This window comes from Citrus sinensis, chromosome 7, assembly GCF_022201045.2.
Source record: "Citrus sinensis cultivar Valencia sweet orange chromosome 7, DVS_A1.0, whole genome shotgun sequence".
NCBI lineage: Eukaryota > Viridiplantae > Streptophyta > Magnoliopsida > Sapindales > Rutaceae > Citrus > Citrus sinensis.
Window position 1 is genome coordinate 5,274,036 of NC_068562.1, and position 15,068 is coordinate 5,289,103.

General features: G+C 35.0%; 2 protein-coding genes across 2 annotated transcripts; one reads left to right on the plus strand and one right to left on the minus strand.

Moving 5' to 3' along the window:
• The first annotated feature begins 2,102 nt into the window (after positions 1–2,102).
• LOC102620392 (dof zinc finger protein DOF5.7-like) lies at positions 2,103–3,802 on the plus strand. The gene has a single exon (XM_006466281.4). It carries the CDS (start codon positions 2,449–2,451, stop codon positions 3,463–3,465), a length of 1,017 nt encoding a protein of 338 aa, XP_006466344.2. The 5' UTR covers positions 2,103–2,448; the 3' UTR covers positions 3,466–3,802.
• Positions 3,803–6,739: 2,937 nt separating this feature from the next.
• Positions 6,740–13,064, minus strand: LOC102620110 (kinesin-like protein KIN-14R). Its single transcript, XM_006466280.4, has 19 exons — positions 12,626–13,064; positions 11,958–12,256; positions 11,686–11,860; positions 11,508–11,578; positions 11,251–11,434; positions 10,815–10,924; positions 10,603–10,702; positions 10,437–10,523; positions 10,158–10,334; positions 9,793–10,066; positions 9,489–9,650; positions 9,152–9,367; positions 8,986–9,023; positions 8,723–8,886; positions 8,352–8,603; positions 8,203–8,268; positions 7,938–8,012; positions 7,748–7,819; positions 6,740–7,471 (listed from the first exon to the last, which is right to left on the minus strand). The coding sequence occupies exons 1-19, from the start codon at positions 12,840–12,842 to the stop codon at positions 6,998–7,000; spliced, it is 3,213 nt and encodes a 1,070-aa protein (XP_006466343.2). The 5' UTR covers positions 12,843–13,064; the 3' UTR covers positions 6,740–6,997.
• Positions 13,065–15,068: the final 2,004 nt, after the last annotated feature.

Sequence of the window (15,068 nt, forward strand, 5' to 3'; positions counted from 1 at the left end):
TAGGAAATTTGCCACATTTCTTTCGCAATTTAATGAACTAACTAGTACTTACCACTAGCTAATTAGTTATATGCTCAATTTGGTAATTATACATAAATTAATTTGGAACGTTTCTCAATATTGATTGATTGGAACCTTTCTCAATATTGATTGATTGATAGTCACATATATACAAGTATACTGAGACCATGCTTCAGTTTTTCATTGCAATACAACAGTGACTGATGGGCAAATTTATAGGGAATCAAAAGTGCCCCATACTTTGTAAGCTCATTTAGAGAGAAATGGAAAAATCTCTGCTCATAGGTGTCTCTTTCTTTCCCATGCATGCCAGAGTAAACAAGATCTCCTGGTTCCTAGAAAACAAATTTTCATGATCCAAGTCACAATAAGACAACGAGCTAAAGATCAATGATCCCGGCCCAGCTATTGAATTGAGTAATGTTGGAGGGAAATTAAAAAGATATCTTTGCAGTTTCAGAGTTGTACTTGCATCTGCTTCCCTGACTGAATAAAAACCACATAAGGCCAAGCAATAGCTATTTTTATATGACATTTATGGGCCTCTCCTCTGGCTAACTAGCTGCCTGCCTTTACTGATCAGTTCAATAAAGCACACCAATACACAAATAAATAATATTTATGACCTAAAGTTCCATTTAATTTGTTATCGCATTCTTTTTAGTTGCCGGTCTCCTTTGAAAGGGAATTCTATAGCCAAAGTTGTTTTATTAATTAGTCTGTTATTTTACCATATGGGCAAATGAGCAGATACAATTAATATATAATATTTCGGAGGGGGTGTCCCATTCGGTAATAAAGCTTTTGTCCTAAAAGCCAGATGATGGTGAGTGATTAAAGAGATAAGGAATTTTACACGTGTAAGTTACCATATAGGAGAGACTTGTTAAAGTTGAATTGGGTAAAAAGGGGCATTACGTTGAAAGGAATAGACAAGGGCTGATGTGTCTAGCGGAGCCCCACTGCTTGCTGCTGTGTCGGCCAGAGGCCAGAGCTAGCTTGATCCACTGACTCAAGTACACTCTCCTTGATCAGCCCCTACTACTGTCATCACTGCCCTCTCACTCATCTTTTTACCTAAATGGTATCTGATCAATATCTCAATCTATCTTTCTTTGTCATTTTGATTATTATTTTTTAAGTAAACGCTTATCCATTTCACCTCCCATGCATCAAATCATGAATGATTTTTAAGGCTTCCTTATCAAGTCTTTTTTGTACAATTTAAGTTAACCATGTTGTTGCGTGATGTTAATAATTTAATAATCCGTGTTATTTAAAATTACAATGAATTAATGATAATCCAATCTTACACTTAGTTCTTTTTATAGTTATTGGATGACTAAGTTGTTTAATTTTTTATTTTTAAATAATCTTCCAAAGGAGTCCTCTCAACGTAAATTGTAGAAAAAAAATTATGAAATTAGGAGTGCGATGTAAAATAACTACTAAAATATATTAGAAGTTTTTTTTTAGTAATATGTTATTTTTATTATCTCATGTAATTTATATAAAAAATGAAAACCATTTAATTTTTCTTTTAAGGATTTTGATGGATGCGTATATATAAAAGTGATGCTTAAACATATATATATATATATACATATATATATGATTTGTTGATGCTTAAGCAGAAGAACTTTCTCCTAGAAAATCTTCACTTAAAATTTTGTACTGTTTTATTCCGCATCTTGTATGGATCATCCACATGTAATCTAGTCATTATCACATATCAAATAACCTATGTGTTGATTTTTCAATTAACTTAAAAGGAATTTATAGAACCCTTCAAAGAAGTATTTCTATATGTAGTAATAATAAAGTTACCACATTATTTCTTTCCATCAAGTACATTTTTCATTTAAATCAGCAGCAAGAGTAATTCAAATATATTCAATCTGTTAAATGTAATTTGCGGATCTCTCTATTCCTTTCCTCCACCAGATCAATTTCAGATTATCTACTTTCTTACTTTTGACTTCACATATAAATCTTTCTCTTCTCTCTCTATACTCGATCGTATATAAATATCGAGACTCCTCTCACTTTTTCTTCTTCTTCTTCTAGTGAGATGTATCCCATATTCTCTCTCTTTCTCGTTAATTAGCTTTATTTATAAATTCCATTATAAATATATATATGTCCCAAACCTCTCTTTGATGGATATCACAAGACCCCATCAACATTTCCACCCCATGCATGAAACTATTCAATTGAGTATCTTTGCCTCTGTAAAAGGAAACTGATCATCAACACACAACACACATCCCACAGCCATACATCTATCTCATTTCTCCCCCCTTCTTTTTCTTTTTGGTTCAACTTTCAGTTTCAGGCACCACATCTCTTTTTAATTAGTCCTAGGGAAAAAAAAAAAGAAAAATAGAAAAACATAATCTTTCAAAGAGTTATCTAATAGCCACCCCCATGATGTCCTCTGAAAATATTCTCACGACACAAGCTGTGATGACCAAAGAAGAAAACCAAAACCCAGCTGGCAACCGGAAAACAGCTTCAACAAGGCCACAAGAGCAAGCCCTCAAGTGTCCCAGATGCGACTCTCCCAACACTAAATTCTGCTACTACAACAACTACAGTCTCACGCAACCAAGGCACTTTTGCAAGACTTGCAGGAGGTACTGGACTAAAGGAGGGGCTCTCCGCAACGTTCCCATTGGCGGCGGCTGTAGAAAGAACAAGAAGATCAAGTCATCTTCCAGACTCTCCGTTGACTCCAAAGACTCCGCTTCATCTTCTGAGATCGGCGGTTTCAAGTTCTTTCATGGCCTCTCTCCGGCCATGGATTTTCAGCTTGGTGGGTTATCATTTCCTCGGCTGAATCCCTCTTCGGCTGGTATCTGCAGCCAGTTCTCTTCATTTGGAGATGCTACGAGCCCTTCTTATTTCGGTCTTGATCCATCTGCTAGCTCTGCAAATCATCCTTTGACGGGCTTTAATTATCCACTTTCTTCTATTGTTGCTAATACCTTCGGTGGAGCAGTTCAAGAAATGGGTTCCTTAAATGTCAACAGTAGCCTTGCGTCTTCAATTGAGTCTTTGAGTTCTATAAATCAAGATTTGCACTGGAGACTGCAGCAGCAAAGACTTGCTATGCTCTTTGGTGGAGAGAATCAAAAAGAAACAACCGTTGCTTCTGCTCAACTTGAGACTCAGACGCAGAAACCGCAACCCATTTTGTTTCAAAATCTGGAGATTTCATCAAAACCACAGGCTCCTGCAGTTGGGAATTCACGAAAAGAAGGTGCAAGTGGGGAAAGTACTGCAACTGAATGGTTCTTTGGGAATTCATATGCACCAGTGACTGCTGGCACTCCAACAACTACAAGTAGCGGCGGCAACGGCGGCAATGATAACACAATTAACAACTGGAATAATGGTGCTCAAGGATGGAGTGATTTGCATCGATACAGTGGTTTGCCCTAGATGTGAAGCTAGCTCTACCTGGCATATCAGGAGTACCGGGCAAGAGGTAGAATAAATGAACAAATTAATTGATAGAGGATTCATCGTCACATTATTATGTAAACCCATTTAGGTATATGCTTATTCTAGCTAGTTTCAATCTTGGGTTCAGATCAACCTGTATAATTTTTCTTTTCCCCTTATTGTTATAATTAGATGTCGAACAAAAGCACTTTTAGTTGTTGATGTCTTTGCTAATGTTAATGCCCCCAGATGGTGTCTGTTATATAACATTATATATCCAGTTGTTTTGCATGTTCCTACAAAGATGCAGGAGCAGCAGGACTATTTCTGCTTATATATGTATGGTAACAATAAAAAGACTAGATTTAGTTTTACATGAAAGTGAAAGCAGTGGCCGGGAGCTTGAAATTCTTTCTCTCTCTTTCCCTCAGTATCCCTCTCAAAGTATGTGTGGCTAAATTACATAAGTTGCAGGTATGATTAGCGTTATGATGATCAGTTCTCTCATTGAAGCTATCTAGAGTATGATTAGCGTTATGATGATCAGTTCTCTCATTGAAGCTAGCTAGAGTTTGATGTGCTCTACTAATTCTAAAAAATAATCTTGTACTTTTTCGATGTCTTGGGGATCTGTGATGGATCTTTGTGAGGGTTAATAAATAGGACTTAATGGCATATCTTTGATTTGTTTTATGTTCAGTCAGCATCCAAAACTCTCACTGTCTGTGTTTCATTTCTCTCTCACTATAAATAAGGGATCTGAGTCTCACTGACTCAGGCTCCTCATCAGTTACTGAGCAATGTCACCATATATATGAAAACATCACAGTATCAGCAGCTCGATGAAGCCCTTTGCTGTTTAGCCCTGCAGCGTTTTAGCCTTAGAGCCTTGCCTACGACTGTCTGTGCTAGCTGCTGCTGCATAGGCCTCTTCGTAATTATTAGATGCAGTGTGTTGTGATAGCTGCTGCTGCCTAGGCCTCTTCGTAATTATTAGATGTAGTGTGGTGTGATTTGGTGGTGTCTGAAAAAGTGGTGGTTTGAAAGTGTATTGAATTGAATACAACACTGTCAACATTTGAATGAAGAAAGGAAGATAGAGAGATATGGCATCTACGGCTTCGGGTTCTTTGTTTTGTATTGCAAAAATGTTTTTATTATTTTAGCTTTTTCGGCTCTTGGAGAATGAGCCCTTCAGTGCTAATTGCTTCTCAGTATCACAATGTGATACTGTGATTACTGAGATGGGAGAAAAAGCTTTGCTTTTCCCTTTTTTGATTACTTTGCAAAACACAAAAGGTCCCACATAGTCTTGAAAAAGATTAACTCATTCATAATATGCTTTTCTTTAACTACAAGCTAGCTGTTTAGTTAATGGAATTTGGGTTAATAATCATCAATCATTTACTTACACTAGGTTTCCGGATTAATTAAGACCACAACTTCTTCGTACTCTACTGGATAATATGGCTTTAATCAATTAATTTGTTTCTTCGTTCGATATTCTTTATTGCTTTAATTCTGGTTCCTAAAATATACTTGTTTCGGTAAAATTTATGCAAATGACTCTTTGTCTCCCTCTCTAAGCTTTAACTCAGTTGCACCACTGACAAGGCCAACCACTCCTTTAGCCTACATATCACCGCACAAAGTAAAATTCTCCACCATTAATTTGTATATGTGTAACATTCTATATATAGGTTTACAAATAAATATACTCTTTGCCTCTTACATATAGGTTCGGCCCCATCTTTGAACATATTGTTGGTGTTAGCTTTTTGCTTTGCATATACCCTTTATAATTATATATATATATATTCGTCTCTACGACTCTACCTACAAATAACAACATAAATACAATGAAGTTATTTCTGTACAGAAGCCCTTTGAAAGCTTAGGCGGCAATCATTTGTATATGAAAAATGATATTCTATTCTTCCAAAAGATATATTTATTTCACAACACATCACATATCGACCACCTTTTTCTCTTTTGTTTTTATACGACCTTCGATCCAAATCAACAAAACCATTACATGGACATATTGATACAAGAAGAGAGAGAGAGAGAGAGAGATTGGGTGAAGATGAACTGAATTAGCTGAAGACATGAAGTAGCTAGCGTGATTAACGTGAAAGACTCGCTATGAGAAAACTTTTGTTACACTATTGTTACATTACTTGTGTCAACTGTCATATTACACAACTCACCACCTGCGAGAAGCTCATGACATTTAACGGCAAGGCAATCTTATGCTGCTCCTCGTCCTAACCCACCCCCTTAGCTAGCTATTATCCACAACCGTCCAATATGGATCAAATTGAATCAACTTTTTAGATGGTCGCCATCAGACGGCTGATTTCGACCAATCGAAGAAGCGTGAGATTAGGGTTGGTTTGTTCAAAGCAATCAATGGGTGGAGGCATTTAACCAATATTGAAACTTGTCTTCATCAAATGATAACGTTTGTGTGGGAATAAGATTTTGTATTGCTGTGTTGTAGGTTACGTGTTCAAAGAATGGAGAGACAAACCCCACCCAGAACGAGAAAAATGTTTTCATCTATCATCACTCTTTTTGGCCTTTTGTAGTCTTGGAAGTTCAAAATTAACAGCTCCCACACCTTCCACCAAGCCCCCCTCAACCTCATCATTTCATTTCTTACATTTTAGGCTTCTAGTGCATGTGGGTTTATTCCCCTTTTTTAAAAAAGAAAAAAGAAAAAACATTTATTGAGCTAAAATTCCATTTTATAAAATGGTAGTTAGGCTGCTAGTTTGCAAATGGGCTACCTAAAAGAGCGGCTGGCCCGACTCTATTGTACGCAGGCTGGAGCCCACAAGAGCCACTCAAGATTTTCGGATCTATGGGCCTACCAAACACCATTTTCCTTGTTTTCCTTTGTTATCAGTAATTAATTCCTGTCCTTCCAAAATGAAAAAGAAGAAGAAGATGAATTTACTATTGGAAACTAACTTCGATAAAGTCGGACTATTATTTTAGGTCTGCAAAAGTTCTTGTAAAATAGTCGTTTTAAAATTCCATTAACAAGGGAGCCTTTAATTCCACCTGATGTATATACCCAACCTCATTATATTCTTGTCATGTGTGCCTCTCAAGTCTCAACCAATCATTAAAAATAATATTAATAATAATGTGAGAGATTATTTTTTTCATAAGTTCAAGAAGTTTAATAAGCTAATTTAAACAGAATGAAAATGAATATTTTCAGCAATAAAGTTAAACTTTCTTATTGACAAACTCTAAATGATAATAATGGAAAAATTCATTTTTTGTAAGATAAATCGAATTCTGGTAAAATATACACAATCTGTAGAAATTTTCGGGTAACCAATTTACAATCATATTAGAAGTGAAGAGTTGTGTGAATCACTTAGATGTTATGTAAATCACTTACATTTTTGATTGGGCAAACAGAAATAGGATACAATTTAACTTCCAATCACAAAGAAAGTAGATGGAAGAACAATAGATGATGAGCAATCCGAGTTAAATAGATTTCAATTCACTATCTTGACCAAATCTTTTTCTTAGTATCCCTCTCCTTAATTCCTTGAACCTGATCTCTGTTAATTCTCTTATGAACGGAGGGCCCTTGTATAGTGGCGGTGACTGGCTTTGCTGTTCTCATCACCCTTGTTGCTGCAACTCTAGGGGGGTCAGATTTCCTTTTCTTGTTTTCATATGAAGAAGATTTAAGGATATTATTGTTCTCTGTTTCACCACTCCTGGAATCTCTCTTCTTTCTTGTCTCATGCTGATGACCATTTCCTCTTGGCAATATGGAACCATGACTCATTGGCCGGTTAACTGAGTTCGAACTCCTTAGGATACGAAGATCAATATCACTCATGACTTCATCATCTCCCTTCGAGGTTTTAACTTCATTAGGAGTATACTTTATAAGATCAGCAAAATCACGAGACAGCCTGCATTGAAACTGTTGCTCTTGCTCCTTCAACTTGTCCTCAAGCTCCTTAATCTGAAAAAATATATTGATGTTCAGAACTTCCTGCATGAGTTTAGTGATTTCCCTCTAGTTTTCAAATGTCAATAACCAAGTGATACTGTTCTATTAACAAAAAATTCAGGCTAACCAATGCAGCTACAAAATTCTTATAGTAGGTGGGTACAATTAAATATGCACAACATCTATTCTTGCTGCTAGACACTTGCAAACCTATATACTTATGCCGTTAATACTTGTTCGTAAATCATTACCAAAGGATTCTGTAGAGAAACAGTAGATAATAATAACCTTTTGACGAAGCATTAAGGACTCTACATGCTGACGTTCCTGCTCTTTCAATTTCGACTCTAGTTCCTTAACCTGAAAAAATAAATGGTAACTGTAAGTTTAAACGTAAAGATAAATATAGTTTTCCAACCTCTCATTTGTTAATAAAAAACACGCATTTCTGCACTGTGAGTGAAATCTCAGCAATAACCTTATGTTGAAGACTAATGGAATGAGACTCAGACTCTCGTTCTTGCTCTTTCAGCTTGTTCTCAATATCTTTGACCTGTTCAAAGTCAAATGATAGTCTATTCAAATTTCTTTTCAAAAAAACAAAAAATAGTTTCATCTTTTGCTAGACAAAAAGCAGCTCAGTTAAATGTTACAAACAATAATCTTCAAGAAACTGAATGATTAAAGAAAACTTGAAAAAGGAAAGAACTTTTTATATTAAGGTCTAGTGTTTGATGCAGAACCTTCTGTTGGAAAATTGCAGACTCTGATTGTTGTCGGTCTCTAAGCCTGTTTTCTAGTTCTTTGACCTTTGGCATGAAATAGATTCTGGTTAGCCATTGACAAGACAAAAATGAACAAAACTTTGATTATAATTCCAGTGAAAATTTACCTTTATTTGGAGGGTACTGCAGAGCTCTTCTCTTCCCTTCAATCTCTCTAAAAGTTGTGATGCTTGCTTATCTGACTGGTCATGCAAGTTTGACTTCAAGGAAACTTGGCCTTCAAGTTCTTTAATCTTTTCTTGTTGGTTTTTGTAAGTTTGGTCTTTGTATTTGGCCCTATTTTCCAGGTTCTGTAAGTTCTCTTCTAGCTTCCTTAAAGATTCATCTTTAGATCTGGAATCTTGCCTTGCTTTTTCAAGCTTTACAAATAAACAATATTAAAGTTGAAATCCAAAATCCTAATTAGAAAATAGAAAAAGGGAAAAAAATGTAACAATTGAGAGGAGATATGACATCAACAAGAAATCCTCAGACCTACCATCACTTTCATCTTTTGAAGCTCACTTGTATCTATTTGCTTCCTCGCGGGACCTAATTCAACCCCTCGAACTCGAGTTGCAAAATTTAATGAACTCAAAGTCTCACTAAGGTCCTGTTCTGAAGGACTGATTTGCACAAACATCAAAGTTTTGGAGTCACCCCCTGCGATATGCATAATTTGACATCGACATGAGTGACTACGCAATCATGAAATATTAACTCCTCACGTAAGATCAAAAAACAAACACTGACAACATCTACCTAATGAATCTTGCAGCAAATGTGTCAACTTGGAGTTCCTGAAACCAAACAAAAATATCATTTTAAGGTCAAAAATGGGTTCTGAAAGAATGATAATTATGGAAGAAAGATGAAACATATACCTATACGGAAAGTGACTATTTTTTTAGTTGGATGAAATATATACCTGTATGGAATGTGATTGCTTTTTGTTGCTAAGGAGTAAATGACGTCTCCAAGAGCTGAAAGGGATCTGTTAATATTTTGAGCTTCTTTGAGTCGATCTCCTTGCACATCAGTTCTCGTAAGTCTTTCACTGCCGGCCAAATCCACAAGCCATAGCTTGCTCTTGGTGCATTCGCCACTAATCAAGTTCTTTGCTCTAACCATTATACAGAGCATGCTGAGTGAAAAAGGTTCAAATATTTTCATGGTCCATCAGTAATGAAAAAATGCATCAGAACAATAATGGCTGATTTGTATGCTTAAGAAAATTAAGGGGGAAAAAAATTAAAACTCAGTACCAGTGAGATCGGCTGCTATGCTCATTCACATTATTGGACCCAACAGCTCTTGCACTGCTTCCAGTCTGTAGTACATTCCAGGCTTCCCTTATGCTATTGACATTGGCTTCTACAATGCCTGGAACATGATGTGATCCTTCAGAAGATTGCTTTATCTCCAACCTAGAAATACTCACAAAAGAAAAGTCAGTAGGCTTTTTGTTGTTGTACAATTTTGTATCTGCTAGCATAGTCAACTTTGGACTACACTTAGTTCAAGATAATAGCATGCTTCCCAAAGTCTACTTAAAAAAAAAAAATTTACTTCTTTGATGTCGGTGATGTAGCCAACAGGTCTCTGATCTGCTCATTGTAGACTTCAAGCACACTAACAGATATGTTGTAAGTAAAGGTTTCACTTCTTTCCTTGGCAATTTCAAATAATTGCTCAAGAGTTCTGTAATTGACTCCTCTACTCTGCTCAGTACCCTCCATTGTAAATGTCTTCCCTGTCCCTGTTTGCCCATATGCAAATATACAAACATTGTAGCCATCTAGCACCGAAATCACCAATGGTGAAGCATCCGCAAACACATCAACTGTTCAGGCGAAACAAAAACACCAAATCAATTATAATTCCCACAGTTTAAAAACTATATTCCATCAATCAATTGTTTGTAATATAAACACCTTGACCATCATTTGGTGTGAAAACTCGGTCAAATTTGAAAGTCTTTCTGGTGGAACTGCCTGTCAGAACACCAAGTTCTCCATCTTTCGCTGCATCAAAGTCTACAACTGTAGCACATCCAGCCGATATCTCCACCTTATTTAATGGACGGCACCTACAAAAAACCCTGATATTACCTGATATCAAATAAACATATTAGTGCTTCGGAGTCAACATTACCAACAAATAATGCAGCACATCTATTTCTAAATTATTTAAAAAAGGGAGAAAAAACATGCCTCTGGTCTGCTGAATTTGGTTATAAAGCTCCTTTCTCTTTGCTTGCTCTTCACTGTACTTCATTTTAAAATCCTCACACTGTGCAACTGCAGAATGACCTGTGAGTGACTACAAAACAAAGATTAACTCTCTAACAACTCACCAAGCATGTAAAACTAAACCTACCCAGTGCCTGAACTCCAATAACCATTTTATTCAACTCGGGTATTGAATCAGCACATTCATGTGCTTCACGCGAAAGTTGAGAATGTTCCTTCTTCATCATCTGCATACACGTTGGTCATTAAAATGCATGGTAGAAAACTAACTTTCACAAACGAGAAAAAAAAAATAATAATAATTTCGATGCGTGATCCAAATAAAATTTCATCATTTACCTTTACTTTCTCTTGTAAATCACTGACTGCCGCTGCCCAATACTTTTTATCACACTCATACCTGCTTGTGATATTAATTAAATTTTCTGCTTGTTTCTCCACAGTTTGATCTAACAGGAAGAATGAAATAAGTTACCTAAAGCAGTGTCGTTTGTAAATTTCATTGTAGGAAGACCTGACTCAAAAGATGCAATCAAACCTTCATAAAGATAATAAATGAGCATGCAATTATTTACTATTTCCAGAAGTTTGAGCCTTTTGCATTACAGTATATACACTCATTAAAGAGGGTTACTAGTTGTCCATCCAGTGGAATCCATCCCAAGTTTGAGCCTTGTATCACAGTATATGCACTCAATAAAGAGGGTTACTTGTTGTCCATCCAATGGAATCCATCCCATGAAACAGTTATCGAAAAACATGTCATCATCATTACCTAGAGTTAGTGTTTGAAAGGCCTTGTTGTCAAGTTCCATCCTAACCTTCTCCAGCTGCTCATTTGCTGCAGTTAGTGACATCCATGCCTCATGGCATTCATTTGTCTTAAGCTGGAACTGTTTATTGAGCTCTTCTATTTTCTTCTCATACTTCTCGGTAGCTTTTATTCGCATAATTTTCTTCTGCTCACCACAATTAAGTAAGCAACAAATTGAAACCTCAAAGCTGTTACTCTTGATATAAGTTGCAACTAACCTGAGCAGATGGCACTTCTATCTCAGCAGCACAGTTGTTACATTTAAGAAATTCATGTGAAGTCTGTGGAACTGTATCCAATTTGCAGGTAAGATAAACATGAGGGTGCAAATATGTACATATAACATACTTGTGTTCCCAAATGATAAATTGAACAAGAAACTAAAAGTAGCAGTACCTGACAACACCTTTGATGCTCTCCTTATGCATATTCCACTAACTGCTGGACTTCCACTGATCCCTTCAAATCTTACCACAACCGTTCCTTCCTCCTTTACAGAGACCCTGATGTCAACTAATTGCAAAGGTTTATTGGCTCCAACAATAGAGAAAATGTCAAAATCAGATACGACCTGCATTGATCCAATTGTAGAGTTTCTAAGTACAGAAAACAAAGGAAAAGGAACCAATATATAATCAGAGTGAATGACCTTGTGTGTAATAACTTGCCTTTTCTTCCTGAACAAATACATTGAATACTCTCATTCCCTTAGGTCCATTTGTGTTTATGATCTCCGCGAAATGAAGATCAACATAATAGTGCCCAGGAGGAATATCATTGAACCGATAACAAAAGTTCCCAAATCTTGCTGACTGATATATGAATGGATAATCTCCAGCATCACAAATATGTTCATTTGTTCGTAAGACATTTCCTCCTTCGAAATAGGTATCACCCAAAAATTTCATACTACAATCTACTTCATCTGATGCCTCACCTCCAGCATTTACAAATAAGACAAATTCGCCTGGTTCAAGAAAGTATTGCAATAAATTAAATTAAGAAGCTATTCGATCATTAAAATCATCAAGAAATTTTAGCCCAAGACTTTAGCTCCCTTTAAAAAATCAAGAAGCCATAACTTGGATCCAACTTCATACTTGTAAAACCAAATCAGACACGGAAATAAATAAACTACACATATAGCTCTATTTCACAAAAACCTATACCCTGTTTTCGTTGTAAAAGGAAAAGACAACAAGATTCAACAAAAGACTTTCCTTTTCTTGTTTCCTAACAACAGAGGGCTAAGAAAGAGCACTCATTTTGGAGCATTCTCCTAGAAGCCAAAAAATGATAAGTGTAAAACAGAACTTGAGAGGCAGTAAAGACTAACCTGTGCAGTAAGATCTTATGAACCCACAAGGAATCAACCTTGAATTAGAGTCACAGAGCATCGAATCAACAAAAGACTCTTCATTTCCATCTTCTTCTTCCATGGCAGAAGCTCTGTTTTCTTGATTCAAGTTCACATCTTTTTCCCTGTCAAAACCCTTATCTACAATTAGGTTTTCTGGGATTAGTTGAGAAGTGTTTAATTGAATGTTTTCCATGAAAAGCTAAGGTTTTTTGAATGTTTGGAAACTCAGAAAGTTTTAGATTCAACAAGAGAAGAGCCTTTTTCCTCCCTTTTCTCTTTGTTGCAATTTGCAAGAAATGTGTATGAAACAGAAGAGCAGATGGTGAGATTCTTCGCAGTGTTGGGGCCTTTTGGGGGGGTTTGAGAATGTTCAAATTTTAGATCTCTTCGACCGTTGAGACAATTTACCGTTAAAGTTGAACCTTTTTGAAGAGTATTATATTCTTCGTAAATATATTTTCAACATGCGGTGTTAAATGCCTTAGGACTAACAAGGTAATAATAAAAATGGAATATAAATTTTTTTATTAATTTTTTCGGAAATTTAATTTTCATCCACACATGGCGCAATTTATTAATTTTTATTAATGTAATATTGATTTTTGTGTTTCTATCTAACTAATACATATCGACCAATTTGGATATAATAGCTTGTACAAATCGTTTATAAATTTCTAAAAATTTACCATTTTCACCTTCCTTTAAGTTTTTCAATTAATCTCCACACATCTTCTCTCATTAACTTTGTTTGTGGGAGAATAATAAAATTGTGTTTATATAAATAAAATACAACAGAACTGTACAAAAAGAAAAATTACATATACATATACGCAATTTTTTTCTAACGCGAGCACCCTCACTTTTTTTTTTATGTAAACACATTTTTAAGCCGTGCGGATAAATAGAGTTAGATTTTAATATTATTAAATCACACGACTTTATAATGTATTAAAAAATAACTTTATTAAACCATACAGCCTAATAGCATATCCGTATTAAAAAAATTACAATATCCACACTTAAGAATATATATATATATATATATATATATATATATATATATATATATAAGAAAGAGAGCTGTCTTTTATATTCCTTCAATTTTCTCCTATTTAGCCAACCAAATAAACGACAAAATGGCTATAAGTTATGATGCGACACTATCAACGAGTATTATAGATCACAACAAAATCTTAATCTCTCCAACTATTAATTGTTGAACATTGATATATATATAAAAGGCTGACACTAAGTTACGTTGAACGTAACTTGCACCTCTCACAGCAACAGCACCCAATCCCACCAGTGATATTGTTGTTGTGAGAGGGCGTAAGTTACGTTAAACGTAACTTAGGCCCTCCCTATATAAAATACTTTTATTTTCCATCATCATCTTTGGCAAGTATAATCACACTCATCATCATCCATCACCTCTAATTTTGTACGGAACATTGGGATGAAAAGCACGACGAATTAGGACAAGACGTCTGGTAGGCACAAAAGATGAAATTGAAATACCTTTCACCCAACGCTCTGTTAGATTAGAATTTAGAACGCACCATGACCATGACCCTATTAATAAGAGTAATGATACAACCACAAACTCTTATATAAATTTATTTTATACAAACTGATATGGCATTAATTCATTAGTTGAATGAAAATATAAAATAATATAAATAAATCATGTAGGCCAATAGATATTTAATTCAACTAATGAATTAACGTCACATCAGTTTGTACAAAATAAATTTGTACAATAATTTGTGATTATATCATTACTCTATTAATAATCCGTTATCACCGTAAAATTTGAGCAATTAACTTCCTTCTTTTATATCCGCATCCAAGTTGATCCAATCCTCCAATTACATGTCTTCAAGACTTAAAATGGATGTTGATATCCATATGGTGTTCCCACTTGATCCCATTGATATTTGATGGATTTAGAATCAATTTAATATAAACAAAATCAACTTTCAAGCTTATTCTTCAAATCTCGAATTTAAAATTCCTCCATCTCCATAAGGTATATTCATCTCCAAGCATCGAATTTAGATGGATAAATTCATTAAATCAAATTCATTTTAACTTATAGGAGCAAACTTGTAACTTGCCGTTACAACGTTTAAAATTAACCAACTGTATCTAAACAAAATTAATGGGATGGGATGGAATGGATTGTATGTGTTGATTTTATAAAAATAAAAAAAACTTTGTACTTATGCGATTGCAAGTGAAGCAATAAATGCAGTTTATTTTATTATATTTAACGAAAAAAATAATAAGTGTTTAAAGAATTTTTTTAACATAAATATCTTTTTTAATAGCACCTTTTAACCCCTAAATTGTAAGAGATATATTCAATATGAAATCTAATAGCAATCTAAATAATAACACTTGTAATATATCCTAAAGA